Source organism: Lipotes vexillifer, unplaced genomic scaffold (assembly GCF_000442215.2).
Source record: "Lipotes vexillifer unplaced genomic scaffold, Lipotes_vexillifer_v1.1 scaffold802, whole genome shotgun sequence".
Lineage (NCBI taxonomy): Eukaryota > Metazoa > Chordata > Mammalia > Artiodactyla > Lipotidae > Lipotes > Lipotes vexillifer.
In genome coordinates this window covers 162,539-173,217 of record NW_006790237.1, presented here as the reverse complement: position 1 = coordinate 173,217, position 10,679 = coordinate 162,539, and the positions used below count along the sequence as shown (strand labels likewise).

Sequence of the window (10,679 nt, the reverse complement as noted above, 5' to 3'; positions counted from 1 at the left end):
CCCCGCCTGCCTCTCCCAAGACCCCACCTTGGCCTCGGGGTCGGTGCGGAAGAGCCCCTCGAGCACGTGCAGGGCGTCCAGGACGCCGTGGTCGCGGCCCTTGCAGTAGGAGAGCAGGCGGCGCACGTCGGCCGGGGCCACGAACTGCTTGGAGATCTTGTTGGTGGTGCGCACGGGAAGGCAGGCGTTGGCCAGCAGGTGGCCCGGGCGGAAATAGTAGGCGAACTCGAGCGGGCAGGCCGGGTGTGAGTGGGTCAGCTGGCACTCTGTCACCACGAGGCGGTCCCGCAGCGGGCTCAGCTTGACGATGATGAAAGCCGGGCAGCCGGGCTGGGGGGACCTGCGGGAGGAACGACCACGGCCGCCAGTCACATCACCCTGCTGCCTGCCCTCGTCTGCCTTCTTTCTCTCTCCTCTCCCCTTTATTCTTATTATGATTTTTTAACATTAAGAATTGTTTCAAGGAGGGGAAGGGATTCATTAGGAGTTTGGGATTAAAATATACACAGTACCATATATAAAATAGATAACCCACAAGGAACTATACTCAATATCTTGTAATAACCTATCATGGAAAAGAATCTAAAAAAAAGAATACATATATAACTGAATCACTTTGCTGCACACCTGAGACTAACACAACATTGTAAATCAATTATATTCCAATAAAAATTTTTTAAAAATTGTTTCAAGCATAGAGAAGAGCAGAGGGCCTTAAGAATATGCCAGCTCTGTGACCTTGGGCAGGTCCCTTCAGGTCTCTGGGCCTCAGTTTCCTCTTAAAAGGGAGTAATAATCATCATACCTTTCTCATAGGGTTGTTGTGAGGATTAAAAGAATTGATACCTGGAAAGCACTGAAAAACACTGTCTAGAACATGGGGGAGCACTGTACGTTTGCCAGATTTCTGCACCCACCAACCCCAGCTCTATTAAAAGTGAATGCATAGTTTATTATACTTACCTCAATCAACTTTAAGAAATAAAACATTTCATATACTCCTGTATCCACTTTTGATTTAGTGATAACAACACTGCAAGCTGAGGCCTTCTGCGAATCCTGTCCCAACATAGTCCCCTCCCTCCTTCTGACCCCAGAGGTAGCCACTACCTAAATTAGGCATTGAGCATTCCCACATATGTTTTAATGTATCTATAAACACATGCCACGGAGCAACTAAGCCCATGTACCACAACTACCGAGCCTGCGCTCTAGAGCCCGCGAGCCACCACTACTGAAGCCCACGCGCCTAGAGCCCATGCTCCACAACAAGAGAAGCCACCACAATGAGAAGCCTGCACACCGCAACGAAGAGTAGCCCCCGCTCACCACAGCTAGAGAAAGGCTGTGTGCAGCAATGAAGAGCTAATGCACCCCAAAATAAATAAATAAATAAATATTTAAAAATACACGTTTAAAAATAAGAACAGTGGAAGGTATGTTACCAGGTTTTAAAACTTTGTACACATGAAAAGGGGCTCAAACTCATTAGGCATCAAGGGAACACAAATCAAAACCCTAGGGTGGTATATATACACCCTATATTGGAATATTACTCAGCCACAAAAAAGAATGAAATAATGCCATTTGCAGCAACACAGATGGACCTAGAGATGATCATACTAAGTGAAGTAAGTCAGACAGAGAAAGACAAATATCATATGATTATTGCTTATATGTGGAATCTAAAAAAATGATACAAATGAACTTATTCATGAAACAGAAATAGACTCACAGACATAAAAAACAAAGTTATGGGGCTTCCCTGGTGGCGCAGTGGTTGAGAGTCTGCCTGCCGATGCAGGGGACACGGGTTCGTGCCCTGGTCTGGGAAGATCCCACATGCCCCGAAGCGGCTAGGCCCGTAAGCCATGGCCACTGAGCTTGCGCATCTGGAGCCTGTGCTCCGCAGCGGGAGAGGCCACAACAGTGAGAGGCCCGCGTACCACACACACAAAAAAAGTTATGGTTACCAAAGGCAAAAGGGGGGAGAGGGATAAATTAGGAGCTTGGGATTAATTATACACGCTACTATACATAAAATAGATAACCAACAAGGACCTACTGTACAGCTCAGGGAACTATACTCAATATCTTGTGATAACCTATAATGGAAAAGAATCTGAAAAAGAAAATATATACGTGTGGGTAACTGAATCATTTTGCTATACATCTGAAACTAACACAACATTATAAATCAAGTATATTTCATTAAAAAAAAAAAAACCCTAGGGAGAGGCCACTTTACACCAGCAGATAAAAGAGACTGATAACATCAACTGTTGGTGAGGACGTGGAGCAACTGGAACTCTCAGATGTCGCTGATGGGAGTGTGAAATGGTACAGTCACTTTTGAAAAACTGAGTGGCAGTATCTACTGAAGCTGAGCATGTGCCTCCTCTGTGAATAGCATTTCCACTCAAGATAAATGCCTGCAGATGAGCACCGAAAGATGTGTACTAGAATGTTCATAACAGCACCATTCATATTAGCCAAATACTTGAAACAACCCAAACACAGAATAGAATAGGAAAACAAGTTGTGATATATTCCTAAAAATAACATACTAATCAACAATAAGAATCAACAAACCATTACTCTCCCCCCAAACATGGATGATCTCACAAATCTGCTGGATGAAAGAAGTCTGACACAAAAGAAGACCCACCACATGGTTGTAGTTTATAGAAAGTTCAACAACAGGCAACGCTAACCTCTGCTGGCCAAAGTGTGGACAGTGGTTACCCTGAGTGGTTATGGGGGGCATGGTGGAGGGGGGCTTCTTGGCACTGGATGTATTCTGTCTCTTGTACTGGGTGCTGGTTACATGTGCATTTTACTTGGGGAAAATTCATCAAGTTGTACATGCAGGGTGTGCACTTTTCTGAATGTGTGTTACACTTTTTTTAAAAGTATACTTGGGGGACTTCCCTGTGGTCCAGTGGTTAAGATTCCGTGCTCCCAAAGCAGGGGGCCTGGGTTTGACCCCCGGTCAGGGAACTAGATCCCGCATGCCGCAACTAAGACCCGGTGCAGCCAAATAAATAAATAAATATTAAAAAATAAATAAGTAGTTTACTTGGGAAGTTTTTGTTTTCTATCATGATGTCGGGTGGACTGACAGCCCCCCCGCAAGGATATTTACATCCTAGTCGCAGGAGCTGGGCAATGTTACTGTACATGGCAAATGGACTTTGCAGACATGATTAAATTCAGATCTTGAGATGAGGAGAAGATACTGGGCCCAAGGTAATCACAGGGTCCTTATAAGGGGAAGAGGGAAACAGACACATCAGAGTCAGAGAAAGATTGAAAGATGCTACGCTCTTGGCTTTAAAAGTGGAGGAAGAGGCTGCAAACCAAGGAAAGTGGGTGGCCTCTAGAAGCTGGAAAAGGCAGCAAAACGGATTCTCCCCTCAAGCTTCCAGAAGAAACGCAGTCCTGCAGACACCTTGATTTAGCCCAGTGAGACCCAGGTTGGACTTCTGACCTTCAGAGGTGTTAGGTCACACGTTTGTATTATTTTAAGTGGCTACATTTGTAGTTATTTGTTACAGAAGCAACAGGAAACAAATATAAGCATCCCACTCTACATTTTTTTTTTTTTTTTTTTTTTGCGGTACGCCAGCCTCTCACTGTTGTGGCCTCTCGCGTTGCAGAGCACAGGCTCCGGACACGCAGGCTCAGCGGCCATGGCTCACAGGCCCAGCCACTCCGCGGCATGTGGGATCTTCCCGGACCGGGGCATGAACCCGTGTCCCTTGCATCCGCAGGCGGACTCCCAACCACTGCGCCACCAGGGAAGCCCTATATATCCTTTTGTAGTTTGCTTTTTCACTCATCAGCTCTTCAAGAATTTTACGTTTCATTACTTGCTGCCTAATATTCCACTCTGCAACTCCACCAACTGTTATGTTGTCTCCAGTTCTCCCTTCTTACAAACAACACTTGAGTGAACACTCTCTTACACATCTCTTTGTGTGTGAGCAAGTCTGTCCTGAACAGCGGTTTTCAAACTGAAGGGCATGGCCCATCACCTAACATCAATTTAGGGAGTGACATCCAGCATGGTAGAAAATGAAAGAGCGCCGCAACTACTGAGCCCACGCGCCACAAACAGAAGCCCGTGCACTGCAACGAAAGATCCTGCGTGCCACAGCTAAGACCTGCAACCAAGACCCAGCGCAGCCAAATAAATAAATATTTAAAAAACAAAAACAAAACAAACAAAAAAAAGAGAACAGGGGAAAAGAAAATCAGAGTATATTTCCCTGATAATATTTAAATTGGCATCTGCTGTCTGAAAGCAGGTCCATGTTTCTCCAAGGGGAGGTGAGATCAGCATTTTTGGTAGATTTCACATTTATAGAGCAGGGGTCAGCAAACTTGTTGTGCCAAGGGCCAGACGGTAGATATGTCCTGTTGCTATACTGCAGACACAGCCATGGGTGATATGTAAATGAATGGGTGTGGCTGTGTGTCAATAAATCTTTATACTTACAAAGATGAGCTGCAGGTTGCATTTGGCCCAGAGGCTCCTAGTTTGCCAACCCTTGTAACATAGACCATCTGGGGCCTGGCATATAGTTAAGAAGCCTGGCTCCCAGGGGGTAAATGCCAGTAGCACACCCCACCCCCACAATGCTCCTATGTTCTTTCTAAACAGTCCCTGAGGAGGGGGATCCTTCTTAGGATCCACCCTGAGAACCTCCAGTCTAAATACTTAGGAATTGTCTTTGTTAAGTCAGAAGGGGATCCTTGACACACCCCTTTTCTCCTCTATGCACGAAGTAAAACCCTGGAGCCTGATAGATTTTTTAAATCTACATAAGCATTTGAGACTTTTTGCCTAACTTAAAGTAACAAAAATAATGCAAATTCAGAAAAATTGAAAGTGTAAAATCATTCTAAATAAAATACAAATGTGGAGCCACCATGATGGTATCAGATGCAACTCAAAACAAATTTCCAACACACAACCATTTCTGACCTACCAAAATGGCAAGTTCATGGGGTCCTACCCAGTACATTTGTCTAGAAAAATTCACGGGCTTTGGGGAAACTCTCTGGTTTGACCTCTTTGGGCCTGGGTGTTTCAGCCCCTAGAACAAACCCCCGCTCAGGGGAGGTTACCTCTTCTGGGAAGCTGTGCATCTTACCAGAGAATGGCATGTCCCCTCTGTGGGTTCCCAGTATCCCACACAATGGTCTACGGCAGCCTCAATAGGCCATTTCTCTCCATCTATCTAGGGGAATAATACCACCCCCAGCCCCACCCCCACCCCCGTAACTGTAAACTCCACTTGGGCAGGAATTTTAGTCTGTTTTGTTTACTGCTGTATCCTTAGCACCTAGAACAGCTCCTGCCCCCTGGGAGGTGCTCAGTTCAGTAAACGAACGATGAGTGAATGACTGTATCCCCCTGTCTGAAACCCAGGTACCCAGGCACACCACTCATCACTCATCCCACCAAAACCACCCATCACAAGTCCTATCATGCCTTTTAAACTCTCCAAATTATCCACTTTTTTCACATTTCCATTGCAACCAACTTACTGTAAGTTCTTTCCCTCTTTACGAAACATCCTTTCCCTTCACCTAGTTAAGTCCTACTCATCCTTCACAGCATCACTCCTCCAGGAAGCCTTCCCTGACCATCCCCAGGCAGATTCCATCACATATTGAGGTGATGATTTGATTGATGCCCATCTGTAATGAATGCTCCTCACTGAATGTGGAGTACTCCCACTGAAATCCCAGCATCTAAAACATATACACCCTGCACATAGTAGGTGCTCAAAACAAACCTCTTGAATGAATGAACAAACTCATGGTACCTAGGACCAAAATATCCTTAGGGTGTCGGCACATTCAACTCTCATATTAACGATCCATGATTGAAATAAAGAGAGAGGAGAGGGAGGGAGAGAGGAAGAGGGAGATAGAATGGTAATTAAAAACATGGGTTTTGTGGTCAAACTGTGTGGGTCCAAATCCTGGTTTTCCCTCTTAGCAGCTGTGTTATCTTGGGAAACTCCTTTAACCTCTCTGTGCCTCAGTTTTCTGGAAATTGGGGCTAATAATAATACTGACCTTGCAGGGCTGTTGAGAGGATTCAATAAGAGAATTAAATTATGTATATGGTTAGAAAAGGGGCTGGCGCCTGGTAAACAGTTTTAAAAGTCGCTGCTATTTTCAAACATCTTTTTTTCTTCTAAAAGTACCATTGCTAGGACTTCCGTGGTGGCCTAGTGGTGAGGATTCCGGGCTTTCACTGCTGTGGCCTGGGTTCAATCCCTGGTCCGGGAAGATCCCGCAAAGCCACGCGGTGCAGCCAAAAAGATTTAAAAAGTACCACTGCTTCGTTTTGCAGTCCACTTGTCCATTTCTTCTGGATTTTTCAGGTTCTCAAGATCTTTGTGTTTCCAAAGGCTGGTGTGTGTTGGGAAAGGTTGGCAATCCTGTTCTAGCAACGGAAGTGCCGTGAGAGGCTGGGGGAGAGTGGGAGAGCGCCAGAGCTGGAGGGGGGAAGAGGCAGGGACGGTGATTTGGAGGTCACTGTGCAACCTCCAGGAAAGGCGGAAGGAGCGACCAGAAAGATGGCCCTTCTGTGAATTCCCTGGACCCTAGCTCCAGCCACCTGCCTGGCCTCTGGTTTCTCTCCTCCAGTCCATCCCCCATGAGACCCCAGAGGGTCTTCCTACCCCCAGAGCTGACCCTGCTCACAGCCCTCCCAGGGGTCCCCAGTGCCCTAGGGTCAAGTCCCAGCCCTTGGACTCAGCCCCGCAGGTCTGGGCCTGACACCATGCCAGCCACGTGTCCTGCCTTTTCTAATATACTAATTCTCCAGACTCTGTCCTCGTTCCCTGGGCTGTGACACTGGTCAGGCCCTGCCTGGGCAGCTAGAGGGATGGAGGGGCTCAGACGTGATGGGCTCCCCATCCAGGGAACATCCCACTGTCCACCCAGTCACCAGGTCCAAGCCCAAGGCACCGTCCTTGCCTCCTGGCTGGCCTGTCACTCCCTCCCATCCCTTCTGCCCCCTGGTTCCCCTCCGATATTTGTAGAGGGACAGTGCCTGCATGTAATATGTGCCATGTGTTTAAGTCAAATACTGTACATACACAAATATATAAACAAAGAAAATCCTTCAAGGCTCCACTTACTGGTCACCTCTTCCAGGAAGCCTTCTAGATCCACCCTGGGAACTCTCAGTAGAGCTGACCATTCCTCTTTCATCCTCCTCCATCTCCCTCTTCAACGTCTTTCTCACTACTTCGGGCCATTTTTTTTTGGGGGGGGGGTGTCTTTGTCTCCTACATTAGATCCTGAGCTGCTCAAGGGCAGAGACCTGCTCTCTGGGTTCCACATGCCCCTCGAAGAGCATGCACACAGTAGGGACTCAGCAAGTGTCTGTTGCTTTGCCTTGGGTTCTGTTAACGAGGAGAGATTCCAGATTGGGCCTAAGCTTCCAGCAAGCTCTCGTGTTCTAGGTATCTGGGTGATGATGGGTGTTTGATCCTGTTCTGCTTCCAGATCTCCAAGTCTGTTTCCAGAATAAGCAGTGAGTAAGCTACTGAGAACCGTAATTCTCACAATAAATGTTTAATTAACTGTTACCGAGTGCTCACCTGGGCTCTCTTCTGAATGACTGGCATGTATTCGCTCATTTAATCCTCACAAAACCTACGCGATCAATACTATTATTTCTTGCCTTTTCCCAGGGAGGCAGCTGAGGCCCAGAAAGGGGATGTCACGAGCTCAGTGTCATAGGCTGATCAGCAGTGGAGCCATGGTGGGCACCCAGGCTGCTGGCTCCCTGGTCTGTGCTCTTGACTCCTGTAACAGCTCTCCTGGGGGTACCCAGCCGCCCCGTGTTCCAGGCACCAGGTAAACGCCTTCCTGCTCACGGTAACCTCTTAACAGCCCCATGAGGCAGGTACTGCGCTAACCCCCTTTCAGAGATGAGAAAACTGAGGCTTGGAGATGTGAAGTCCGTTGCCCAAAGAGACCCACCCAGAAAGTTGTGGAGCCGGTCTCAAGCAGCCAGCAGGCAGAGCCTGTGTTCTTAAGTGCACCCCTCTGTCCATGGCTCCCATCCAAGGGTCTCCAACTCATACACAGACAGGGGCCAGACAGGCAAAACAAGGATGTAGCAAAGGATGAGGTGGCAGAGAGCAGTGGAGTCTGGGGCAAACCTGAGCGCCAATGCCCTGTCTAATTGGGGTGGCCATCTGCCACATGAGAACAAGGTCTCAGCCTCTTCCCGAGCTTGAAGGGAAGCTGGAAACCCGACATTGTTGGGGTCAATTAAAACACCCCTGGCCACTTGGGTATGTTTCCTAGCCCTCTTGGATTCCTCAAGCCCTTTGTAGCATTACAGTTGGAGGGAACTATTTGTGAGCTTGTTCATATCATGTCAGTCTTCTGTCCGGTATGAAAGTTCCAGAAGGGTGGGGAATTTGTCTGTCTTGCTAAACTCTCCACTCCCTCAAGTGAAATATCCCTAGTTCCCAGCATGGGACCTGGCCCTGTATTTACTGAATGGATGGATTTCTTTTTTTTTTTTTTTTCTATTTTTGTCCTGTGGCTTTCTCTGCAGCTCAGCCTCTGATCTCTTTGTAGGTGTCCCAAATCTGGCTCTCACCTGTTTTACTGGCTGGCTGGTGTCTCTGATGCCATGTCTCCATGTTTCTGGAATTTTCTTTTTTAATGTCTCTTGGGTGTGTGTGTCTATCTCGCTCCCTGCCTCTCCACGGGTCTCTGTCAAAATCTCTAAGTGGAGCCCACCCTCTGTCTGTGCCTCGGTCCCTCCAGCAAACTGGCTCTGTCTTCATCTCAGGAAGCTTCCCTCCTTGACCCTCTCGGCTTCTCTTCAAGGTATATTTAGCGGTTTTAGTTGTCACCTCTCCCCTCCCAGTCTCTGGGGTGAGGGCTCACTGCCTCCCGCTCCCCCGGGCCGCCCTTCCCCCCCCAGCCCCCAGCAGGACAGGAGGCTCAGCTCACGCACCCCACGGCGGGCCGGCTGGGCGCGCGCACGTCCTTGCACACCAGCCGCACGTAGCTGTACTTGAGCACATCGATGAGCGTGTAGAGCGGGGGCGCGCTGGCCCAGCGGCAGCGCGCCAGGTGCATGGAGCTCTTGACGAAGAAAAGCGCCAGCCGCTGCTGGCACCAGGCGTCGAAGAAGCGGCTGAACTCGGCCCACGAGAAGAAGGCCCTCTCCCGCAGCTCCTGTTCTTCCTGCCCAGTTGCCGTGCCGGCTGGGGGCTCCATCCTGGGGCGCCTGGGAGGACACGTGGCTATCAGATCCATCCCCTCCCAAGGCGTCCTGCTTCCTCCATTCTCGGCCTGCCTCTTCGGTGCTGATGCCTCTATCCAGGTGGGGCCTGGGGCGGGATATACCCGTTAATCTCTATACATGAACCTCTAGCCCATCTATGGCCTCCTTCCACCCCCCTGCTTTATTCCTGGGACAGCTGGAACCTGTCATCCTGATCTCTAACTCCAGTTCTGGTCACCTCCTCCATAAATGTGATCCCTAGGCACAGTTGGGGTCCCTCTCCCAATATATGATTCTTAAACTCAATTGTGGACACCTCCTCGAATGTGTTCCCCGCTTCCAGGTAGGACCTCCTCCCCTTCCAGATGTGCCTCCTACATTTGGCGGTAACCTCTAGTGCCTCCATTCATCTGGAACTCCCCCTTCCATGAGCGTACGCAGGGGCTATAACCCACATCCAGCTGCGCCCGCCTCTAAAGATGCTCCATCTCCGGGTGTGCTCTGCACATCCAGTCATGGACACCTCACCCCCAGTCATATTCTTCATGCACCTGTGGCTCCCTCCTCCCCAGATGTGTCTCAGATACTGGGCAGATGTTGCTCCTCTCCAACATGTGACCCCTATATGGGTTGCCACATCCAGCTGTGCCTCTGCTTCCCAGAGATGCTCCCATATCCAGACTTACTCCCCACATCTAGTATGGCCCCTTCGCGTACAGGTGTGTGCCCCATTCACTTGTGCCCAATTCTCAGAAGTGTCACCAATATTCACCTGTGGTCCCCACCTGCCCAGATGCACTGCCCAGCCCAGCTGTGGCCCCCTCCTCCCATCTACATCTATCATCCTCCCCCAGATATGGGTCCTCGTCCTAGACATGGCCCGTCGTCCTTAGATGGACTTCATCACCCTAGATGCTCCCCCACGTCCAGCTGCGCCTCCCTCCTCATGAAGCCCCTCCCAACCGGCTCCAGCCTCCGCAACCCCTCCCAGCCCTGCCTGCCTTGGCACCTCCCATCCCGGCTGTCCCACCCAGCTGTGCCTCTCCCCTCCCCCAGATGTGCACCCTTCCCGCCCCTCCCCACTCACCTACCCGCCCCGGAGCGGCGTCCACATCCCACAATGCCCCGCGCCGAGGCCCGGCCCGGCCCTTGCTCCCGGGATGCCCCGCGCGGACCCCCGCCTCGCTTCCTGCCGTGCGTCGCGCCGCGGCTTCCAGCGAATCTCCCTTTTCCCGCCGGTCGCTCCGCAGACCCCCAGCCACACCCACTCATCCAGAGCAACAGAAGGTTCGGGGCTGTTTCCCAGCGTGCTCTGCGGGAGGGCTTGCCCCACTTCACCCCCTTCCTTGGCACTCTCACGTCTGGGAGACTACAACTCCCAGCGTCCTGCGCGCGG

The 10,679-nt window shown here is 49.9% G+C and overlaps 1 protein-coding gene across 1 annotated transcript in view; it reads right to left on the bottom strand.

Moving 5' to 3' along the window:
- ZSWIM9 (zinc finger SWIM-type containing 9) overlaps positions 1 to 10,387 on the bottom strand; it is a 25,079-nt gene extending 14,692 nt beyond the window's left edge. The window contains exons 1-3 of the mRNA XM_007463296.1: positions 10,371 to 10,387; positions 9,011 to 9,286; positions 28 to 340 (exon numbers count right to left, since the gene is read on the bottom strand). Coding sequence (XP_007463358.1) covers positions 28 to 340; positions 9,011 to 9,276 — 579 coding nt within the window. The 5' untranslated portion in view covers positions 9,277 to 9,286; positions 10,371 to 10,387. The remainder of the gene's footprint in view (positions 1 to 27; positions 341 to 9,010; positions 9,287 to 10,370) is intronic.
- Positions 10,388 to 10,679: the final 292 nt, after the last annotated feature.